Raw genomic sequence first — 24,778 nt, forward strand, 5'->3', positions numbered from 1 at the left:
TGTTTCTTTAGTGGAACCACCGGTTTTTGGTTTTGGCGGGTTTTGGCGCTGCAGATTGTATTTCTGAAGCGCCAACGTGTGCCGGTAGTCCGGACTCAATGTTCCCTTGTGGTGGTAAACTAATCGAGACAGGTGGAATCACTGGTTGAGAAACCAGTGCAGACAATTCGGAATTTTTAGCAATCACAGACCACTGTGCGTGCACGAAAACACAAGATCAAAACTTTCAAGCGAGCTGTTAAAAGAACCGCACGAGAGCAGTCTGCACGCTGAGAAATTTAGATTTTGTGTGGGAGAGCGAAAGAGAGAGAGAGAGAGAGTGAGAGCGAAAAGTGCAGTTTATGTGCATGCAAAAAACAACACCAAACACCACTGCGAACAACGCACAAAAAGGGAGAGTAAACAAAACAAAGAGACGAAAAATGCAAACTACTTTGTATATTTGTTTAAACTACTGCACAAATCACAAAAGAATCACTCGCGAAGCGAACGTATCTTTAATAATTATGTTTAAATATATGATAATTAAAGAAAATTATTTTTGAAAACTACGGCTGGTTTGACAAACATAAAATAAAAACCGGGGAGCAAAAAAAAAAAACACGACCGTTCGCTTTGAAAGCTAATAGACGATTTTGAACATGTTCGAACAGAATATGTTCGAACAGAACAGAACATGTTCGAACAGAACATGTTTGAACAGAACATGTTTGAACAGAACATGTTCGAACAGAACATGTTTGAACAGAACATGTTCGAACAGAACATGTTCGAACAGAACAGAATATGTTCGAACAGAACATATTCGAACAGAACAGAACATGTTAGAACAGAACAGAACATGTTCGAACAGAACAGAACATGTTTGAACAGAACAGAACATGTTCAAACGGAACATGTTCGAACAGAACAGAACATATTCGAACAGAACAGAACATTTTCGAACAGAACAGAACATGTTCGAACAGAACAGAACATGTTCGAACAGAACAGAACATTTTCGAACAGAACAGAACATGTTCGAACAGAACAGAACATGTTCGAACAGAACAGAACATGTTCGAACAGAACAGAACATGTTTGAACAGAACAAAACATGTTCGAACGGAACATGTTCGAACGGAACATGTTCGAACAGAACAGAACATGTTCTAACAGAATATGTTTGAACAGAACATGTTCAAATAGAACATGTTCGCACGGAACATGTTCGAACTGAACATGTTCGAACAGAACAGGACATGTTCGAACAGAACAGAACCGAAGATGTTCGAACAGAACATATTCGAACAGAACATTTTCGAACAGAACATTTTCGAACAGAACAGAACATGTTCGAACAGAACAAAACATGTTCGAACAGAACAGAACATGTTCGAACAGAACACATTCGAACAGAACATGGAACATGTTCGAACAGAACAGAACATGTTCGAACGGAACATGTTCGAACGGAACATGTTCGAACGGAACTTGTTCGAACAGAACAGAACATTTTCGAACAGAACAGAACATGTTCGAACAGAACAGAACATGTTCGAACAGAACAGAACATGTTCGAACAGAACAGAACATGTTCGAACAGAACAGAACATTTTCGAACAGAACATGTTTGAACAGAACAGAACATGTTCGAACGGAACATGTTCGAACAGAACAGAACATTTTCGAACAGAACATGTTTGAACAGAACAGAACATTTTCGAACAGAACAGAACATGTTCGTACAGAATAGAACATGTTCGAACAGAACAGAACATGTTCGAACAGAACAGAACTGAACATGTTCGAACAGAATAATGAATATTGAATATGCATATGAGGAAACTGAGAAGGTTCCGGTAAACATTTTCAGTAGAGACTTGCACAAGGCTTCCGCACAGAATATGAGCACACAGTTAGGGATCCCGTCGGGACCAGGCGAATATTGGTGATTTATTTAAATATTGATTTATTGGTGGCATGGGATAACTTCAAAAAATCGTTTACAAATGTACATGGACTAAGGAACTACTCCGATAAAGCTATAAAATATTTGGATAACACAATAAGCCTTCTTCTGACAAAATTTATCTAATTTTTTACAACAATAACTCCGTTTGAAAAAGTTTTTGTCAATGTCCAACCCTTTAGATGCGTTGAAGTTTATAATGAAGAAATGATATCTCATGAAGAAAATTAACCCACGCAACAAGTTCCCGAGCAGATCACCATCAATCTCACTACATAAAATATCGAAACCATAGTCGATGATTAGGTTTTGTATCCGATGATACTACCATGGTAAATACATCTCAATTACCGTAGTATAAACACCTACCACCTATGTAGTCTGGGATAATACTAACAAAACTGAAGGCAATAATAATATTGCTATAAAGAAATTGCAAATACCAAATTAATAGAAGCACAACGAGAAAATATACACTTTGCTGCAGGAAATGCCCAATCGGTCATATCATGAAGACTAACGATAATTTGCCATACGCTTGGGAGATATTTCCAAATTGTTTTGACAATTTTTGGCAAAAAAAATTCTAATTCTAAATACTTTTCAAAAGTGCGCAAGCTAACGTGGGCGAATATAGCAGGAAATATACTAAACAAATACAAAATGGAAATACTTCTCAAATATCTCCGGTATGGAGATCCGGATCCTAGACAGTCGGTCATTGCTAGTGATCCTGATAATAGAGAAGGTCGTAAATGATACAAGCGATTGAACGAGTGCAATATACCCTAATCAACTCTAAACCTACAAGTAAAAGGTAAAATAAATCGTTAGTGTCGGTATCAAGCAAAAAGTGAAAAGGAATTCCATTTTTTCTTAATAATCTGTCCGTTTTTAAGATCTGTTTGGATGCCACATGTTTAAAATATTTGGCTTTGACCCCAAAGAAGCCTCAGCCAATATACAACGGGAACTGGACCCATGTTGCAACGCCCAGTCTAACGTCTAAAACTGCCACGCCCACACTTTTGAAAATGTTATTTATTCATATTTTTATTAGTCTTGTAAATTTTAATCGATTAACGCCCTAAAACCGCTCAAAACTGCCACGTCCTCACGTTGAAAAATGTTTAGATTTTTCTTCGGTAGTTGTTGTTTGTTGTCTTGCCAATTTTTATCGGTATACCAAAACACTGTGGCCACGCCCCTCCTTTCACCTAGAAAACGCCCACAACGCACTATAGGCTGAATGGTACCCTTTTGTGGCCCAAATTAATAACTTCAAAACGGAGAGAGATATTTAGCTTGTGTGTTTTGTATTGGGTAACATTAGCCCATATCTTTTATAATACCAAAAACTCTGGGCGTGGCACCGCCCCTTATTTTTAATTAAGTAATTTTCTATAGGGATTTCTCTAATTTCGTCTGCTTTTTCTGGTCCAAGCAAAAAACAACTGATTTCGTGGTAGTGATTGCATATTAAATTATTTTAAAAATAATAACCACCAAAATAATACAAAATTAATGAAACAATTTCGCAACTGCCTTGTTTGACTCCCTTTTAGCCGAAATTACTCTGCTTTCAACAATTCAAAATCACAAACATATAGTACAAACAAGTCCCTTTCGATCCCATTATCACGTTTCATTGTTTCTTTTTTATTAATTTAAAAGCGAGTGTGTTGTTTGTAAACAAGCGATTGTGCGCACGGCACTCCAACAGATGCGGGATTTTTTTTAATTTCTGGTACGCAACACTAAAGTCTAATCTTATACTAACATGATGGCGTAATCAAAACGTAGTATTACGGACTTTTGAAAAGTAGCTTCTTGGCCACAAAAAGATACCATTCAGCCCACACTTTTAAACAATTTTTAAATTTGTTCTTATTTTATTCCCCAATATTTATCAATATCTCAGAAAAATTATGAAGTTTTGCGTTCGCATTTCCACTAGCTGAGTAACGGGTATCTGATAGTCGGGGAACTTGACTATAGCATTCTCTCTCGTTTTTAAAATATATAGTTAGGTAAGGATATTCCGCTTCGTCTTCCTCTTTTTGGTATATTCTTGTAAGTCACAAAAATATTGTTGTCCCTTTTCGCGCCTCGTTTCGATTCTCGAAAGGGCGCCATCCGCAACAGGTGCACAATTTCGTTTTCGAGAGAGGTAAACTCATTTGCACTTAGAGCCATGACAACTAGTGTCATTGGTGGCAAAAGAGCTTGCAATCTAAATGTTTATATTACGAACTTGAGGCGGGTCAACCTGGCTTAAATCAGCAACGAAGCCAGGTGAAAAACGTCAGAGCGACAGCAGGCAGAAGTCTCGTTACTTCAAAGTAAAACAACAGGAATTCGTGTTGCGCACCTGGCGCGGCTTTCATCAACTGGAGCCTAACCCGGCGAAATGACTAATCCGTTTCGCTGGTGTCGAGTGTCGCACGACTGCGTGTTCCAGATTAATGTGGTTCTGGTGGTGGTCGGAGTGATCTTTCTGCTTGACGTGCTCAGCCATCTCTATCTGAAGGCGGTCATGTTTCCAGGCCTTCGTCTATACCCGGTAGCCTTGCGGCCCTGGCTCTTTTGGGTGCGCGCTTTGACAATGGTTGCCTACATTCTGAACGCTGTTCTTGGGATTCACATGGCCCGACGACCTACCGCCTTGAAGTACGCTGGCTATATGCTCGTTGGAAGCGTGGTGTTGCTGTACACCATAAGCATCGGAGTGACTCGCTTCATGTACCGCAAAAGATTCGAGTTCTTTGCCGAGATGCTGGTGCTGCAGATGTGGGTAAGAAACAGTCTTGGCAAGGTCGAAGTAGAGTTCGAGTGCTGCGGAAGGACCAGCGTAGTCGACTACCAGACAGCAGCGAGCAACCGCACCTGGCCCATTGGCTCTTGCTGCGGGGAGCAGAACTGCACCGGCTGCACTTCGAAGCTTAGCCAGTACCTGTGGACCATCGAGATGGATGTGGCAAGGGATAACATTATCGTATCCGTTCTCTTGTTCGTGGCGATGATCGTCATGGTTTTACACTTCAAGGATGTGCAAGCCCACGACGACTCTAGTGATGTGGATGAGACATCAGAACTGGCAGACGACTCGGACGCCAAGGAATAAGCCCCATTTCTATCTAGTCGTGACGGTCCTAATGCATTTTTTCTTAACACATCTCTGGCCTGTAGCTTGTCATCCTGTTTTTGGCTCATTTGGTCGGCCAAACACGTCCTCAGCTTTTATAAGGTCTCCCTCATTTAAATACATACATACTCTTTTGAAATATATTTATATTTATTTTCTGCGACAAAGGTTATGATAATTAGATCTGAAGCTATAAATTATGATTTTGAAATCTGAAGTGCAGGCCGCTTTACCTAAACCAAAATGGACTCAAGGTTTTGAACTCAACGAAAGAATTTTGGGAAGAATGGCATTCTGACAATTTTTGGTAGAGTTAGGATGGTATTTTGCAATGCAATGTAGGTATAGGTATAAAGATAAAATTGGTGCAATATCGTAAAACCCAAATATTTTTCAAAGTTTTCATGACAGGGCTTAAGAGATGAGGTAGAAAATCGATAGAAAGTCAAAATAATATAAAGAACAAGAGACAATGCTGTAGTCCAGTTTCCCGACTATCAGTTACTTAGCTAGTGGGAGACGAACGCGATTGGAAAATTAAATGAGAAAATATTAAAAAATTGTTCAAAAGTCTGTGAGTGACAGTTTTTGGCTATTTTCGGGCGTGCCAAGAAAAATTATTGCCATACCGAAAGAAATAGATTAAGATAGAATGCTATAGTTAAGTTCCCCGACTAACAGATACCCGTTACTTAGCTGGAAGTGTCAAGGAGAAATTTAAATTTTTGAATTATCGGTAGAAATAAGGGAAAAAATAATAATAAACAATGAACCAAAATTTAAAAATAGTTCAAAAGTGTGGGCGTTTCGGAAATGTACAAGACTAATAAAAATTTTGAAAATGTTTTCTGAAAGATGTGGGCTCGGCAGCTTTGGGCTGTTTGTGGATAAAAATGAAAAATCATCAAAACATTTTTCAAAAGTGCGTGGCAATATAGGTCAACAAAGTTCCGCTGCGTCTTTGATCAGATCAACTCGGCTATTGATCCTGATAAGGAATATATATACATTTTATACCTGTTACATACTTTTCAACGAATCTAGTATACCCTTTTACTCTACAAGTAACGGGTATAAAAATAATACCGTTTCTCAAAAGTGTATCCGCGGCAGTTTTGTTTGAAATGTTGCATCACAAAAAACAAATCGCTAATACAAGTCTTTATTTAAAGAATGAGAAAAAATTCATATTTCCACAGTGTTATTGACGTAAGAAAACGTTTTGCAAATATATTGTTTGTGGGGGTCGCGTTTTAGGGAAGAACGGGGGTGCGAAGAGTATCCAATAAAGGATAAAAAATATATCCATCACCTTAGTCCGTCTTAAATTTGTCGGCTATATTCATTTGCTTGGTAATGGTTATCACGGAGAAGGCAAACTTTGCCACCTATAGATGGGGTAGAAAATGAGATACAATTCGAAGAGCGCGTATACTTTGGCGACCACTTACACTTATGTTGCTGCTCATGGATATCTGAAAGATCCCGCCGGCAATGAAAACGATAGGCTGCTGCAAGTTCTGGAGAAAATACAGCAGTGTTGTTTTGTAGCGACGACTGGCATCCACCCAGTTGGACTGGAAAATGGCATGGGTCAAGGACTCGCAGTCCTCCATGATGAGGTTGCATGTGTAGCAGAAGGGGAAGGTCTGCAGCAAAATGGTTATGACAAACATAAAGGATGCGATGCCCGTCCAGATGTCTGAGAAGAAAAACACGTTGATCAGCGTCAAGCCCAGAACCAGGCCGATCAGCAGAAACTGTGTGAAGATGGTCCCCGAGATTACTGGTTTAATGATCGCGCAGTATCTGCGGGAAAAATATAGGTAAGTTGCCCCATCTGCAGCTACCAGCTCTTCCTACCTTAGAATGAGCTTGTGGTCCATCACACATTTGACCAGCTCTTCGTAGCTCTCGGCCTCGCTGAGGTTCTCATCCGAACGGAGGCGTCGGATGCGCTCCCTTAGCATGTCCAAGTGAGCTCGAAGGATGAGGGTATAGATCAACGGATACGTGTCCGAGAGTTGATCCTGCAGAACGGCGCCTGACATCACCATGTACTCCAAGGTGGAGGCCACCCAGAGCTTGAGCGTGCCGTCATGCCAGTCGATAAAGGGATTGTACAGCTGCCAGGGCGGACGCCCACTGAGAACCGAGCTCAGGTAGGTGGAGCCGGCATATCCGCAGTAGACAAAGGTGAAGATGAGAAAGGCATGGTTGCTGCGGGCCACCACCAGGTGGATCTTTTCGCGCTCCTCCATGGCGGTGCAGCGCAGGTCCAGCTGATCCAAAATTTTCTTGGCCTTGATGAGGCGCCAGAGCATGGAGTACGTGATTGCAACTTTTACCGACGAGCCGTAGGCATTAATGCACACCTGCAGCGAAGTGAGAAACTCTCCCGGGGAGAAGGACTTGATCTGCGTCATGTAGCTGCCCAGGAAGCCAAGCGGCAGGTACGTTGTGCACCACACGAACGTCATGAGCGTCCAGGTGAGGTACACATACCGGAGCACACCCTGCTTGGGGGGCAGCCATCCAATAAACTTCATGGCGCGGTAAAGGTAGATGCAACCATCTCGGGACCGCTTCTGCTCCGTGAGCGGAGCGGGACGTATCAGCTCAAAGACCATCTCGACGTTAGTGGGCGCATTTCTCTGGTGGCCGGCTTTTATAGGCCGGTTCCTTCCGAACTTGTGACATTTTTATAGATGAAGTTTTCAATGAGTTCGAAAAGTTTTCATTAAGTTTACGGCCCTTGCTGTTGTTTAATTATTAACTTGAGAATTTCTCTGCTGCGCTATGTTATGTTTAATTAACCAGTGAAAGCACTTGACTAGAACAAACATTTATACAGTGTGTTGTTACCCGACTTCCGATTTGACGAATTTGAATTTGAAACTGCATCGGTCGTGCTGTGCTGTGTGTTTTCACATGCTGGATTTCCAGCATGCATAAAATATGGAAAAGTTGGCGAAAATACCAGACGGGTCCTTAATGGCAATTAAGACGTTCCTCATACGTAGCGTGGGCCGCGCCGCTTTAACTTCGCCTGGGGCCACTGTTTGCCTGCAATTGCAGCGCGGCGGGAGAAAAACAGCAGCTCGAGTTTGGCACGAAGGTTTTCCCAGAAACTTTGTAAGGCCGTCCTGCGCGTGGGAGGAGTGCAAAATGGCCGCTAATCGTCCTCCTAACTAAACTTATTAAATTTTACCCCGTAGGTCTGCGAGCTTGGGGGCGAGTGTGTGCCGAAAGCTTAGCATAATCATCCTTAAAGAGTAAGCCCGCCCAGATGCTCAGATCCTGTGTGACATCCCCTTGCAGCTTTAATGAAAAATATGTTCGCCGAGTGTTATTAATATTGCTCAGGATGTCTGGCAGTTGACACATGTTTTGTTGTCGCTGTCGCTTTTGTTGAATGTACCTTCAGTGTCTGCCTCAACTTCAGTTTCAGCTTCAGCGTTGGCCGTAGCTACAGCTACAGCTACCAACTTCCCTTGTCCTGCCACGTGTAAGCTGACATTTTTTCATTACTACACATTTCAATAGCAGGGACACCCATAGCCGCATCAGCCGGCTGCGAAGAACTCTGCCGAGCAGCTGTTGCTACTTCCCCTATCGTGTATGAGCACTGCGTCCAAGGAGCACCGGCAAGGCCATGGATAACCTTTTGTTTGCTTCTGCCGAGCTTGCACACTTGAATACGTTTGCTCTCCGGGTCCGTCACTGTCATTTGTGCTTTGGCCCGGCTATTTGGCAAGCTTCCATCTCCTCAGCTCAGTCCTTCCCAGGTGAACCAGCACATCCCACGCCCGGACCACCAGCACCACCGGCACCACCGGCTTATGTGCCAACACATCGCAGCATTTGAATAGAACTGGTTTTCAGAACTCGCCAATGGGGTGCGTGGTAGAAATTTATGTTGTCTCTGGCCAAATCAGTTATCCCTTTAATTGCAGCGCTTTGCAGGACTCAAAGTAGACACAGGAGCCAGTACCAGTGATGCAAGTGCTCGGGCTCAAGTGGTCGACTAATTGAAGGCGGCGTGTGTCTTTTGGATCGTTTTGGAGCATGCTTTACGGGAGCTCGCTTGATATCCACGCCATCATTTATTATCGCTTGACGTATTTATTTTAATTAACGGAAATTAATGCCATGCTGCGCAGCTGTGCGAATATGTTTGCAGTAGCTTACACACATTTTCGGAGCGCGCCATCGAAGTGAGCTACCACGCCCACTTAACCCACACACACGCAGCCACATGAATGCACACGACGCAGCTTTTTGAGAAGGATGTCAGCCCCCCAATGCCAAACTCGCAAAGCAGGCAGCCTGCAGAGCACCGAGTACGATAACTAAGTGTCAATCTGTTTTTGATTTGTTGCAAATTAGTGGAGCCTTTGCTGAGACCTCAAAATTATTAAACATCCCGGAGCGGTCTAGTCGGAAATCTTGACAGCCGGAGTTGCCACGACTCAAGGCGAACAAACAATAATGGAGATTTACCGATTCTTGAACAATCATTTGTTAAATTATCTATCGTACTGACGGAGCTTAGCTTATTTCCAACCAGTTAGTCATATTGCTAGTGTGGGTGTGGCTTCTATACACGCAATTGTTAGGAAGCCGTCTGTACGACACTTGAGATGTATTTTCCCAGCATCTCTAACAAAATATGCATAATGTCATTTTACTCAGCTGCCCCAAGCCGTTGCAACGCAGTTTGATGAGTTACTTCTTCCGGTGCCAATCCCGTTATGGAAATTAAATTATGGTCAAGAGACTGCCCCACAGGCAACAAAAGCGGCAGAGGCCCTGCGCACACATAGACAAACTTGTTGAAATACATGACGGCGAGTGTAGACCAGGGTCGTAAATGCCATTACTATTTGGTAAACATTGCGACAGAGTGAGTGGCCAAAACTGTTAACTTACAAGGTCGTGAAAATACACAAAAAACGGGAAACATTCGCGTACAAAAAACAATGGCTGCAACCAACACAGACAAGCGAGCGTACAGTACAGGCGGGCAAATAAACAAGCTAGACATTGTGTTGCAGCAACATACAAACTTTTAATTAATTTCTGTCTGTGTGACCCGTGAGTATACGGCACATACATCTAACTGATTGCTATGATACTGCCATTGGGGGTGGCAGTGTTTTGATTACCCATGTGATTGTGATTGTGCGGGTGTGCGGTGAGGGTGCTCTTCGGCACACCCGCACACAAATAAGAGCAACAAGAGCGCTTAGCGTCACTTTGGTGGCAAAAATGGCTTGACCCAAATGTAATCAGGTAATTTGTTTCATACAGTAAATATTTACCCGCCTGCCACGCATATTTGAACTTAATAATTATTCGCGGGGTGATTGTCCCAACACACCTACGTACACTGGGCAAACAAGGACGGAACTGAGCACCAGGCTCTGCAGTGGCAGTGGCAGCATTGATTTCCCTGGAAAGCCGTCTGGCTACATACCCCTTAATATTGCATGCTCAGTCAGCCTAGACATTAACTTGGCCCAGACACGAGTCCCACTCGGCTGCCTGACAGCCAACTTCGACTGCTTGACAGACAGCAAGTGAAAGTAGTGCAAAAGAGCAACAAACGAAATTGATTTAATAGCCCAACATTACGGCGCTAAATGCATACATGCTGTCCCGCCTCCCCATATGTACATACATATGTACATGCATATGTGCATGTGTGTTGGGGGTGTAACTCCAACTTCCAAGCGATTTCATTGATCAACGGTTTCCATGGTTCTGCCGGTTGTGTCAATGAGCTGCAGTTGTTCGGCTTGGATAATTGGAAAATCAGGGAATCAATTTAATTTCTCAATGCTGGCGCCAATCAACCAATGGGCTTAATGTTCACTTATGAGTCATCTGCACACAAGTATCGATCAGAGCTAAAGTGAATAATGGTTAAGGATTTCCCGAGGCAATTGATGTGATTTCTGCCGATCAAACTCCAGACTTCCCCCTTACCGATTTTCTCCATTGAAATGCGTAGAATGCAAATTTCAAATAAATAGTACAATAGTAAAGCCCCACGTCCCTTTCAATATAATTACAATGCTTCTTGCATTGATAGAAGGCCATTCTGGATAGCAATCAGTTGTTACCCATTACTCGTAGATAAAACAGGTATTTAAGTTTCTTGAGGTGTATGTAACAGGTGGAAGGCAACGATTTCGACTCGATGAGGTATTTGTATATCACTACTTGATTCTATATACTTATATTTCAGGGCATTAAACATCTACTGCAAATAACCCCTCGACTTCGGAGTCGAAGGGTAGCCATCCCTAAATAGAGATTAAAGAGTAGCTTAAATGCACTCGACAAAAAACCATGCCCATAAATACTTCAATCAAATCCGTTGACCTGAGATAAGTGATATTAGTTGCCAAAACCATCACTGCCAGTGGATGGATAATTACAAGCACTTGAACATGTCTGTATGATGGAGGAAAGCAAGTATCGGTATTTAAATTGATTTATATCGTGTATTAAATAAAACAATCCGAATCGGCAGTATAGAATACGAGGTATTCACATACCTGGACACTGAGGCAAGCATTCAACATTCAGCCGAACCCGAGCGATACATTGAGACGGTAAGAGTTTAGCAGCCTAATAATTATTATAATTCTAACACCGCAATATTTTTTGGGCGGACTTAATTGCGTCAGGTTTCTCGATTCTTACCACTGGTGGTGCTGGTTCCAAAAGGTATTTATCCCCCTCAACCTCCAACACCCCCTTTAAAGTTGTCCCTCGACGAGCAAATCTTTATAACGATTTGGTCACACCAACTTAACAAACGTCCATTATCTAGACCAATCAAAAAGTAACGTATGTCCATTTTTGAAACTGCACGGTTGGATGTCCCACACGTAAGATGCTTCCGCCCCTCGCTTACCACCCAACGCACCCAATCCTTTCAGAACTTAAGTCCCATCCTAGCAATTGCAAGCCCTAACCATGACAATGCCAAAATTATATTAAGATTCCTTACCGAATCAATTCTTACCAAACATATAAAATAGAAAATTTAATGTCAAAAGAAACAAATTCAGCAACTTAAATACGACAATATTTAAGGCAAAGTGTTAAACTTTAACTTTTACAATTATCATTTTTATTGTTAACTTTAAATATGTAATTATTGTTTGCATTAAATAAGTAAATAAATAAATAAAGATGTAATTATTTGAAGACTTATTGCGTGAGTCCTAATAGTCGCGGCTCTCGACACTTCTTGTTGTCACTTGCACCTTTGGGCGCCAAAAAACAGGCTTTATATTTCATACGAGCTGAAACTGAAAGAAAAAACTGCATTCGGTGACAATAAACATAACGTTGCAGGTGTCGACAGAACATAGGCTGGCGGGGCAAGGTCCGACCAAAGGTGAGCGGGGTCAAGCTGAATGAATCAAACATATTGATCATTGACTGAATGGCCGGCGAACATGCGAACCAACCTGAAACTCTGAGCCAAATGTCCGCTGTGGTTGGGTGAGTGCAGTGCAGGGGTCGTCGCTTTTTTTAGTGAGTGGTGGCAATAATTCAATTCGGTACATTGGAAGCCCGAAAGGCATACGGCAGCGTGCAGGGCGACTTCGCTGCCTAATTAAGGGTACTAGGACTCGAACGGCCGCCAATCGATGCAGCCTATGCAATTGGCGATCGCACTCCATTCCCAATACGTTTTCAATCGCCACAGCTTCCTTTGTGTGGCCAGGACGCGCGTCCGGCCAGCCGGCGCTCTTCCGCTCCTCCGCCCATCCGCCATTCTGCCCTCCAATCCGCCGCCCGCCAAGGAGGGGCTCATGCAAAAGCAATTTCCTGAACTTTTGCCCGACCGCTGATGCAGACACACAGACTCACAGACACACGCATCCTCTGGCAGATTAAGACGGCGACCCCACTCGAAACGCATTGGCCGACTCGTGGATGCCACAGCACTTGAAAACCAATACGAATGCGATTATGCCCCTGCAGGAGTGAGTGTGCGTGAGCTGGCGCTCTCGCCCGCACACAGCCACTCCAGCGTGGAAATGGCGGGCTGTAAGTAAGAAATCATTAAGGTTGGTCGGCGCACTAATGGAATACGACAAGCGGCATGTGGGAACACACTCTTGCACTTGTCCTGCATCCTGGTGGCCACCGATAGCTGTCGTTGTAGTTGTCAGTTGGCCGGGGGATTTGCTCCACGTTCGGTTTTGGTCACCGCAAAAGTTTAGTTGCAAGTTGCGGCTCCGCTTGCGGCGGTCATCCGTCCGTCGGGCGTGCGTGCCATCTGACTGCCAGCTGCATTAGGATATCAATTTGCGGGACACTGATTCGCCAGTTTTACTTGCGAAGTGTGGGTGCCAGAAGAGGTCCGGCTGTTGGGGTCCTTCAGCAGCCAAACGCTCCGGCACGTGACATTGGCAAAGTGAGTTCCGTTCGCAAATGTGACACAATTTGGTCATCTTGGGACCAAGGAACTCAGAGTCCCCGCGAGGACCCCTAAGAGAGAGCGCGAGAGCGAGCGCGGAAAGGACTCTCTTAGGTTACCAGCGCCCTGGAAGCCATGGAATTCAGGTGTAGCTTATGGACTCATCGGGCCAAGTCGGCGACCGAAGGCCATGCGCTGATTCGTGTCGCTGACCTAAAAGCTTGAAGAAGCTTCCGCTCAGCTGAGCCGGGCGCAGGCGCAGACGCTCCCTTCCAGTGGCGAGCGGCTTCCGAATGCGTAGGAGTCCTGGTCGTCCTGTCAGTTCACTTCGGTTGCTCGTCGAAAGCTGTGCATGCTGCGGAAGCGACGGCATCGCTCGTTGCCCCATTAGCAACAACAACACATCGAGCATTGACACACCATTCAACACAGCAACACAGCAACAACAAGGCCGCACTGCGTGCGGGACTGAGGCTGAGGTTGGATTTGAAGTTGGGGGTTTCCGGCGGCAAAAGTGCGTTTGAAATTTCCAAAGTTGTCCCAATTAAAGGGAGCAGCGCGACTAACAAGTTCAAGTTGGGTGTTTCTCCGTGCGAGCGACGCGTTATCCCTGCGAACTCCTTTGTGCTCGCGGAAACTGGTGCGTGGCGGGCGTAAAATTCGCCAGTGACTCCGCGTTAGGTCAACTGCTCCTGTGAACTACTGCGAGTGCGAAGGCAGGTTGCAGCCAACGGTGGCAAAAAGTAAAAGCGGAAACGTAAACCGAAACCGAAACGCCAGAGCCGCCAGAGGTATTGAGAATCCGGGAAATCGAGAACAGGCATCGGTAGTGACAACTGTGAGATGTGCGGCTGCATTGTCGTTTTGCCACCACTTTGACCCAAATCGCATTGCATTCGCGTTGTGCCGGAGTGCGGGCTCTGCGGACGCCTAATGGCTTAGTGCATGATCGATAAGCAGCAATCGAAGCTCGCGAGTGCCCCACAGCTAGACATACGAATTGAAGATCCACCAGCAACTGGAATCCTCCAAAGCATCCGTTCCGGGCTCAGCCGCACCTGGTAAGTGATTCACAGTTGGCCGTTACTCGCTTGTGAGTATGACATGTGGTTGACGGGAGGCTTGTGACTTGTCATCTTCCGCCGCTTCCTCCTAACTTGCTCCAGACCCGAGTTAGCTTACTTACGTGGGACCTGGAAGTTTGGGCTTTGGTTTATAGCCTGCGGCAAGAACAAACTTGGCTGCTGTCAAACATACAACACGAACGTGTCTTGCAAAACACATCACCTCTAACTCATTAAGGGGGAGGTAAATGCCTAACTGCGTTGGTTATCAACCAAGAAAAGTTCAAATGAAATTAGGATTCGGCTGCACAAAGTCCGCAAGAGCAGGTTTTTAAAGTGGCCACATCTAGGATTCATATAAGAGAGTATTTTTAAGTGGCTTGAAAAGGTATTGTTATTTCAAAGCATTCAGTTGTATAGTCAGAGAGTTCACTAGGAAAGGGATACCCAAAACATATTTATGGTCCATGTCATAACTAATTTGGTCTTGTTTGGAAACACAGAGGCTGTCAAAACATCAAAAGGTTCACTTGCAACACCGAGGATAGAATTGATAGATAGATTAAAACTACTTAGTTTAGTGAACAAAGTCCTTCACAACTATATTATCAACCCCCTAAGGTCGACGGGACTACGATATAGACGGGCTGGAGTTGGAAAAATGGTCGAAGCTTATTCATACACGCAGTGGCTCATGCAAATGGGAGGTCGGGAATCCGACGGCTTTCTTGTGAAATAACAAAATGAAAGCGCAAGCTAAATATTTGCCAACGAAGTCCTTGGATACGGGCGCTAATGGCGAATCTTGTTTTTGTGTATGTGACGGAGCCCCCAGCGATAAGGCGCGTGGGCTTGTTTTCGTGGGGCTGGCTGTGCGATTAAGTCTGCGTTGGCCGGGACGTCGGAGGAGCGGCCACGCAGAAAGCAATTAAATGTATTTCCGCTCCGATGTCAAAATTAATGCGCGTTTCATATTTAAAAGCGTGAATGCACGTACACACGAGCAGGCGGAGAAAGGTCACCAGGACGACAGGATGTGTGCGCGCGGAAGTCCTATGTCAATGCTGGACTGTCACAGGACAAGTGGGTCGAATGAAGCAGGAGCATTTTATCACCTCGGGGACTCACACGCACGTCCGTCGCCGGACAGCTGTGGGCAAGTGGGGCACGCCCCGTTGCTATCGCCCTGCCTCGCCGGTGAAGCCGGAACCAACGGGGCGGCCCAGTTTTATGACTTGTAGTTCGACACCTCGTGTGCTGGCTAATGAGCGTGGCAGACTTGCGTAATGTGTGTTTATCATCCGCCCCGAGGCCGGCCGACTTCTTTGGTCATGGAGCCGCAAGTACTCGTATGTATTTAAATTGCAACTCTACTAAAAAGCGATTGGATGTGATTTGATTTTCTGCACACAGCACGTGTGTGCCGCCTGCCAGTGAGTGTCCTACATAGTCGGCAAGCTTTTTGCTCAGCTCCGAGCTCAGTTCTTCCCATGGCAATCTATGCAAAATAGTCATAGCCATAAGAGCAAAGTCAAATAAAAAACAACCAATATTTAAATAACGGATTACAAGTCGGCCAAAGAAGCCGGAGCTGATGCTGCTGCCACAGCAAAAACAGAAATGGGAACGAGCGCCCTTGGAGGGCATGTAAGTTTCCCATTTAGTTATGAGCCCGCTTTTTGGCCAAATGCCTGAACGGGTCGCTGGATCAGTGCGTAGACTGGCTGGCAGCCTGCTGATGCCTCCTCAACGTTCCTGCCTCATTTCACTTCATTGTGTCTCCGGCGAGAGTCTTTGTTTTTAAATCCTGTCGTTCCCAGGACCCCGTTTATTGCACGATGATGTCATCTCGGTACACGTCCGCCGGGCTTTTCACCCGATATTCTCGCGCAGGGATGCCAAGTGCAAAGCTACCTCCCCCTACCAGGATCAGGCATAACCACCAGTTCTCAACGTACTTAATTGCATAAATTCTATTCAATTGCCACTCTCCAAACGAACGGTTAAGGATCATTTAAGACGCTGCTGGCGGTTCGATAGCCATTCTGATGTCCGGAATGGAGCTGTACAATCAGGGCACTGCCAACTTTTAATTTTAATTCATTTTTGTGACTTTTGGTCCGAGCTGACCGGCTTATCTGCCTGCCATTGTGTTCAACCCGCATTGTGCAACCCTTTGCAGATATATATCGGCTGGCATCTTTTAGTGCTTTCCGTTTGATTGCAACTTGCAATCCGAGTTTTTGGCAGAGTCCATCGCGCTGCAAGCGCAAAAGCCTGCCAAAGGAGGGAGAAGTGAGTGGACACTATTAGGGGATAAAATGGACCAGGCATGGGAAAACAAAGTCAATCAAATAGTGGCTTAATCGTTGAAGGGCCGTGAAGGGTTTTATGTCTGCGAATTGGATTTATTCCCAATACAAACATAAACAATGGGCTGCAAGATGTCGAGCAGCCAATTCAAATTAGATCCCCTGCCGGAGGCTTTACAAATTAAGCCCTTAATGAGGACTTTGCATAATCAAGCCAAAGACGTTCGTGGGCGGGCCACGCGATTGATGACTGGAAAATTACCCGAGCAGTTTGGCTGGCAACCAATCCTGATTGATAGCCGGCGCCCCACCTCTTCGCAAGTGCTGTCCAGGTATAAGTCGAGTGTTGCCCAGCTGAGTTCTGAATTATTCAGGAAATTGGCTAATTATCGAAAAAGCTTCGGATTCATGTCCCCTGTCCTGGGATTTGAGCTCCAGTGCCCATGTGCCGTGTGCGCCGTTCAAACTACAAACATTCTATTAGCACTGAATGAATTATTAATAACTGTGTCAGCCGCCTGCTAATGAGATGTTGTGTGTGCTGCCGTCTTCGGGGTGTGGCGTAACTTACCCACTGTCCTGGCAAGGACAACTCAACCGGACACTTAAATTTTTGGCAGTGTTTGCTTAGGTCTAAGCTGAAAATCATTAGTTGAAATGCGCAAATATCTCTAAGGTTTTTATTAGCTGAGCGACGAGTAATTGCCCACAATTAGGCCTTAATAGTACGACCATAGAGAGGCGCTACATACACTCACACTCACTCGGCAGAGAGAGCTAATCAGGACCGTGCCAGGATACAGGCCCCGCGTATCCCAGGGGACGAAGCTGAGCGTGAATACGTTTCGGTTGCTCGTTAAGTAAGAATTACTCTGTGTGCTTGGCATGTGGAAAAGAGCTCTTTTGTTTTTTCAGGCAGCACTTCCTGCTGTCTCTTTTCGCATTACTTAGTGTTTTTATTGAGGCAATTCTGTCAGGGCAGAAACAACAGGCTGACACTGAAAAGTTGTTACTTTCCCCAGACATTCGGCTTAGGGCTAGCCTCCCATTTGTCCACAGGACTCCCCCTTCGCTTTCTTCTGGACACCCCGTCCCCTCCAGCCAAATATTATTACAATTATACATTGTATTGTTTTTATTTATTCTTCCGTCATCCCCAATTATTTTCTGCGTTGTCTTCCTTCACTTGCTTGAGCTCCTCGGTTTATGGCTGTCCTTCCCGACACAAGGATTCCGAGCGAAATAAGCTTAAAGTTGAAATTCGCTTACGATTCTAGCTTCTAAACGACAAAATCTAGTCATAGCTGCGTATATATACAGATAAATAATAATAAAGAGCTATTTTAAAACCGGTCTTGTTATAACGTACTAGAATTTGACGTACATTTTTTACGTAGATGGGAAAAGGAACTTTTTACAAGTGTTATTCTTGTACTACTACTCTTTGTATGACAACAGCAATAAGCCTTTGTTTAAAAGTTATTTAAAGTGTTCACAGATCAAACCATGAACAAAAACAACAAGAAATTATCGATTTTAGACTTATTGTTGTAATTTAAAAAACGAAGGATAACGAATTCATTTAAAATTGAAGGATATGTAGACCTAAAAATTCCATTAAAACTCATTTCAGACATTTAGTTATTACGAAATGGGAACAGCCACTTTCCAACCAACAATTTTCATGAATAAATTTGGAAAATTCAAGACTTATTTTGTTTTTTGGCCTAATTTCTTCTAGTCGTAGTATTTGCAATTATCTTAAACAACCAGTGCTCAATTAATAATGTGAAAATCCGAACAAAACATTGTCTTTCTGAATACCTTTGAATATCTTTATACCGGAGTATTGGGTTACAATGACGCATATATAGAACAAGAGTGCAATAACTGTTTCATTATTATTATCCATTAAAATTAAATTATGCTCCACCGGTCCTGAAATAATCCAAGCTTGAGAAATCTGTTTCAATGAGCGAGTGCGAAAGATACATCCCACTGGCTCGAGTTCCCCGACTATCAGATACCCGTTTCTGAGCTAGTCCAATTGGAAACCGAGAATTTTGAACATTTTTCAGGAATATTGGTAGAAATTGGGAAAACAATTTTTTTTAACGCCCTAAGTTGTGGGCGGAATATATTTTTGGTGTTCTTATGGGTCAGAGGGGGCGTGGACAAAATGTTTTCTGCATATCGATAGAAATTGACAGAACAACTGATTTAGTCCCAAAAATTAAATCCCTTCTTAAAAGTGTGGGCGTAGTAGTTTTGGGTTCCTTGTGGGCGTGGCAAAAAGTTTATTTGCAAGTCCATAGAAATCAAAACATTTTTCAAAAGTGTGGGCGTGGCAGTTATGGCCGATTTTAGGCGTTAGAGAATTGTGGCAAAGAGTTTTTTGGCAAATCAATCAAAATTTACAAGACTAATTATAATTGACAAAATATCGAAACATTTTTTAAAAGTGAGATCGTGGCAGTTATGAGCGATTTGTGGGCGTGGAAAAAGTTTTTTGGCCAATCGATAAAAATGTTCACAATTAATAAAGTTATGAAAAAATATCCAACAATTTTTCAAAAATGTGGGCGCGGCAGTTTTTTGCAGATTTAGGGTGTTAGAGTGTGCGTGGCTTAATTTTTTTTGCATATTTTTTATTTACAGGACTAATAAAAATGTGAAAAAATATTAACTCACTTATCAAAAGCGTGGGCGTGGCAGTTTTGTGCGGTTTGTGGGCGTTAGAGTGGGTGTGGCAACATGGGTCAAGAAATTTGCGTCTTTGTCTCTATAATCCGAATGCTGAATCTCAACCTGCTTGTTTTTATAGGTCCTGAGATCTCGACGTTCGGCTATTGAACCTGATCGAGAATATATATACTTAATATATACATAGTTCTGCCTGTTATATATTTTTCAATGAATCTACGAGCAACGGGTATAAAAAGTATCAAAACATATTTCAAAAGGGTGGGGGGGACCGTCATCAGTTAGCAAACTTGAGCCGCGTCTATGTCTTTTATAGTTCGTACGGACAGACGCACATGGCCAGATAGACTTGGCTTGGGATCCTTATCCAGAATATACATACTTATAGATACTGTACATACTTTATACTTTGAAACGCTTCCTTGCCTGTTACATACTTTTCAATGAATGTAGTATAGCTTTTTACTCTACGAGTAACGGGTATAAAAACGTGTACCAAATATGAAAGCTTTATGAATCAACGAAACTATGATTTATTTTAAAATATTTAAATTATTTTTCCGACTGTTCATTCCTAACACCGACCTTTTATATTGTCAAAAAATCTTGTGTACTTGAGAAAGTTGTGAAACAAACTTTTACAGCGTTAGCGTCTTTCGAATTTGCAATCATATAAGTGCCTCGACTATTTGATACCGTTTACTGATAAAAATAAATATGTCTTCATGTGACATTGTACATTATAAACATGGGTAATGTACTACTCGACACTAAGCCGAACGCTCTGAAATATTAATCAGCTTTTGACAAGTAAAATGAATACCACTTTGAAAACGACAAAATGGAAACTTGGGCGTGCCATTCATTTTCTGTTTGTTGGCGTTCGAGTGGGCGTGCCCGCCCCAATATTGACAGAGACACGCTCTGTAACGAGTATATAAATGTAAAACACAATCCAAATGCGCGCACTATAAGCACCACCGTTCTTGAAGTCCTTTGTCATGTGCCTCGTGCTGTAACTCGTTAGAGGGTTCAAGGTCCTTGTGCCGTGCTAAGATCAAGTTGTGTCTCCTCGGCACACAAATGCATGCAAATGCCAGCCATAATAAAAACAATGCCCGGGCGAAGTGAGCACACGACATCAAGATTTAAAAATGTGTCCCAGCGTCTAAACAAAAGGGTCTTGGAAGAGGCGCAAATGAAATGCGTCCCTCGCTGGGAGTGTGTAACTAGGAGAAGGACGAAGCACTTGTGTTGGCTCTGCGCACTTGGCCCACAGTGAGGGGCTGTAGCCGAAACGGCAGTTGTCTCCAAGTCGCGTTCATTCAACAATTTAGCAGCGAAAGTATTCTCGAGTGAAGTTACGGAAATAAACAGTCTGGGTCGCACTGACTGCAGAAGGTCCTGCGCCGAGAGAACGACATCAGCGGGGCAAAGGAGCAGTTAAAGCGAGCGGAGCCATTTGGTGTTATGTGATAAGCCTCCGATGCTCCGATATGGGTGCGTTGCGTTCCAAACTTCCGCTGCGCCCCATCAAATGTGGCCGCCATGTCGTTCTCCATGCTGCAGGATGTAATGCGAGCTTATTACCATAAAAGCATTGCCTTCGGCGCTCATATATTCCTCCGCCTGTGTTTTTGGCCGAGAGGGTAAGTGAGCTGGCTGCAAGTGTGGGCAGGATGTGGGCCCTTTGCCAATGGAAAGACAACTTATAGATGTGTTCAATTTTAGTAATAGCTCTTTTGGGCCTTCGGTCGGGGCGGAGAGACACTGCTCTGCCCGAAAGTTTTTAACTGCTTCCCGTTAGATCTTTGGAAGTAGTGTAATGGCCAGCCTGCCCACCGATTATATCGCCAGGATCCGACGCAGAGCTGCCTTGTCTGGCACTCCACGGGCCTGAGAAATATGGCATCTGGCTGGCCGCAGGGGAGTGTGCCTTTAAGCCAGTGTAATAATTGTAATGCATTTTTGTGTTCTTTATATTACTTTTATTGAAATAGAGATTCAGTATGATATCAGTAAAATTGTAACTTCTGTTAAGACTCATTAATATTCAATTAGGACATGTTGAAGGCTCTTTGACGACTCTTTTACGACTGCCTTGTACTTGGTCTTGAAGAGTCCAAGCTAGCCAAATGCAATCCGTCTGCGCCGGCAGAGAGGCCGTCGGCAGAGACGTTGCTTTGCTCTTATGTACTTAACTTTGGCAGCGAGAGCGCCGCTGTCTAAGAGAGTCATGTGCACATAAAGATCGAGCAGTCGCGCATGCTAATTATGCCGACTCTGCACTTCTGGTCTGAATAGCATTCTTGTGTGGTCAGATTGCTGAGCACTCAAGATATGCCTGGGAACTGAAAAGTCTTACATAAACATTGTTGCAAAAGTGCTACAATGTGATTGTTCCCAATGTTCTGATTTGATACAGTGCTTATTCGATATGTGTGCACATTACATCTCCCTCCTTTTGGAAAATAACGTAATTTTATGAAGTTATTTTATAATTAAAAATTTTATATATATATATATATTTTTTTTTTTTTTTTTTTTTTTTTTTTTTTTTTTTAGGAAGTAATTTTAATGTTAAGGAAATTTAAGGAACATTCTGTACAAACATACGTGTTCTTGGGGTTTTTTTTTTTGTTTTTTTTTTTTTTCAAATTTTTAGTTTATAATCGTTCAACCATCAAAGATGATAAAAGAAAAATGTTTTCTTACATTCAATGCACTTATGTGGGGTTAACTCTTTTCTCTATATATATATTTTTTTTTTTTTTTGCTGGTGGCCACCATATTATTTATTTTTTTTTTTTTTTTTTTTTTTTTTTTTTTTTTTTTTTTAAGAACTAAACAATTTTAACCTATCCTTATGTACCGTTTGTGGTTTTTTCTTATCATTTGATATTACTATATTATCCCTTTCTTCAATCTTTACTACCGTATATGGTCCAGTATATTTGAAATCTAATTTATGTCCGGTTTCGTTTTTTAATAACACCTTATCTCCTATTGATATACTTATATCGTTTAATTTTAAGTCATATAATTCTTTATTCTTTTTCTTCTGTTCTTCGAGCATAATTCTTGCTCTGTTATATGCTTCTTCTAACCTATATTTACTTTCTTTAGCATAGTCTTCTATATTATAAATGGGTTCTATTCTATCCGTGCTATTAAAATGCTTTGGTAAATTGCATGTTTTACCAAAAATCAACTCATATGGACAATAATTATGTGCCATAGAGGGTGTAGTATTAAAACAAAATTCGAAATATTTTATCCATACGTCCCAGTCAGTTTTATCAACCGATATGTATGACCGGATGTATTCGTTAAAAGTTCTATGACTTCTTTCCACTGTTCCTACCGTCTGATGATGGTGTGCTGAAGAAGTTATATTTTCTACTTTCAGGTATTTGCATAAGTCTTTGATAATTGAATTTCTGTATTCAGTTCCCATGTCCGAAATGAACGTCTTCATTGGACCGAACTTTAGTACAAAAGATTCAAATATTGCTTTCGCTACTGTATTTGCGCTTTTATTTGCGATTGGAATGGTTACCAAATATTTTGTCAGGTCGCATATAAGTGTAACAGCATATTCATTACCGTTTTCTGACTTTGGTAGTGGACCTATCGTATCCACTATGACTCTGTCAAATGCGCTTATTGGTGTCTCTGTAATTGATAAAGGAGTTTTTGTGTGTTTCATAATTTTAGCTTTTTGGCATTTTGGACATTTCCGTATGTACTCTGTTATTTCCCGAGTCATACCTTTCCAAAAGTAATGTCTTTTAATCCTGGCCAGGGTTTTTGTAATGCCTGCGTGTCCTCCTTGTGTTGGATCGTCGTGGTGTGTAGACAGGATTGCTTCTTTTTCTTTCTTTGTATTCACTAAGGTCACCGGGTTGAGTAGCGCTACTCTTAATAGTTTTAATGTTTTATTGCCCATTTTCTTAAATGTATCTATTGAAATGTTATCAAAGATATTTTCCCACGGTGCCATTTTAAGTTGATTGATATTATGCATACCGGCCTGCTTTTCAAGCCTGTGGAAAAATTGACCTAAGTCGAGAGTTCCATTAATATACAAATCTTCAACGTTGTATCTTGCAGTAATTTTTTTTCCATGTTTAAAAAAACATATCATATTATTTACATGCAATGTCACTACTTTGCGTACTTCGTCATTATTAATGACTCCGTATACTTTGGGCTTAGAAGCTTCTTGAGTAGTTTGCTTAGGCAATTCTACTTTATCATTTTTATTTCCTTTTCCTGCGCAGGATTCCTGTCTACTTTGATTTCTTGTAGTGACTTTAAGTACTTGTTTGGATATATTTTTTAGTTGGTCGATGGTTATTCTGGATAACGCATCTGCTACGTAATTGTCTTTTCCCTTAAGATATTCCACAGTAAATTCATATTCTTCTAAATCAAGCCTCATTCTGGTCAGTTTTGAGCTTGGATTAACCATCGAGAACAAGTATGTTAACGGTCTGTGATCTGTTTTGACGGTGAAGTGTCTACCATATATATATGGTTTGAAATGATTTATCGCCCAATGTATTGCTGACAACTCTTGCTCTGTTGTTGACTTGTTGCTCTCACCCTTAGTGAAGCTACGGGATGCATAAGCTACTGGCAAATGGATACCATTATAGTTCTGGGTCAATACCGCTCCGCATGCCTCTTTGCTTGCATCAGTTATAATACAGAACTCTTTGCTAAAGTCGGGGTATTTCAGCAAAGTTGGATTCATTAGTTGTTTTTTCAGGTGTTCGAAGGCATGCTGGCAATCAGCTGTCCATTCGAACTTTACATTTTTCTTACATAATCTTGTTATGTGACGGGAATAATCTGCAAAATTTTGTATAAAACGTCTATAATAGTTACAAAATGCTACGAATCTTCTGGCACTGTCTGCGTCAGTAGGAACTGGATATCTCTGTATAGCATCATATTTAGTATCGTCAGGCAATATGCCTTTATCAGTACATTTGTGTCCAAGAAAAGTGACTTCACTCATGAAAAATGAGCACTTATCTGGATGCAGTTTGAGGTTGTTTTTCCTGCATAGTTCAAAAACATTTGTAAGATTCTTGGTCATGTGTTTTTCAGAACAGCCTATGACAATTAAGTCATCCATGTACAGAA

At 42.6% G+C, this 24,778-nt stretch overlaps 3 protein-coding genes across 7 annotated transcripts in view; 2 read left to right on the top strand and 1 right to left on the bottom strand.

Annotated features, from left to right (window-relative positions):
* The first annotated feature begins 4,214 nt into the window (after positions 1 to 4,214).
* On the top strand, positions 4,215 to 5,298 carry LOC117136797. The gene has a single exon (XM_033297855.1). The coding sequence runs from the start codon at positions 4,362 to 4,364 to the stop codon at positions 5,073 to 5,075; it is 714 nt and encodes a 237-aa protein (XP_033153746.1). The 5' UTR covers positions 4,215 to 4,361; the 3' UTR covers positions 5,076 to 5,298.
* Positions 5,299 to 6,327: 1,029 nt separating this feature from the next.
* On the bottom strand, positions 6,328 to 7,726 carry LOC117136539 (odorant receptor 42b). 2 transcript variants are annotated; one of them, XM_033297489.1, is made up of 3 exons: positions 6,960 to 7,726; positions 6,548 to 6,905; positions 6,328 to 6,484 (listed from the first exon to the last, which is right to left on the bottom strand). In XM_033297489.1, the coding sequence occupies exons 1-3, from the start codon at positions 7,724 to 7,726 to the stop codon at positions 6,410 to 6,412; spliced, it is 1,200 nt and encodes a 399-aa protein (XP_033153380.1). In that variant the 3' UTR covers positions 6,328 to 6,409. The 2 variants fall into 2 exon arrangements, with proteins under 2 accessions (XP_033153380.1, XP_033153381.1); XM_033297490.1 differs by having other exon boundaries at positions 6,375 to 6,798; positions 6,960 to 7,547.
* Positions 7,727 to 13,885: 6,159 nt separating this feature from the next.
* Positions 13,886 to 24,778, top strand: part of LOC117138432 (zwei Ig domain protein zig-8) — a 63,371-nt gene continuing 52,478 nt past the window's right edge. For all 4 annotated transcript variants that reach the window (XM_033300540.1, XM_033300542.1, XM_033300541.1 and 1 more), the window contains exon 1: positions 13,886 to 14,606. The gene's annotated coding sequence lies outside the window, so the exon portion shown is untranslated. The remainder of the gene's footprint in view (positions 14,607 to 24,778) is intronic.

The sequence above is a fragment of the Drosophila mauritiana genome, chromosome 2R, assembly GCF_004382145.1.
Source record: "Drosophila mauritiana strain mau12 chromosome 2R, ASM438214v1, whole genome shotgun sequence".
Taxonomy (NCBI): domain Eukaryota; kingdom Metazoa; phylum Arthropoda; class Insecta; order Diptera; family Drosophilidae; genus Drosophila; species Drosophila mauritiana.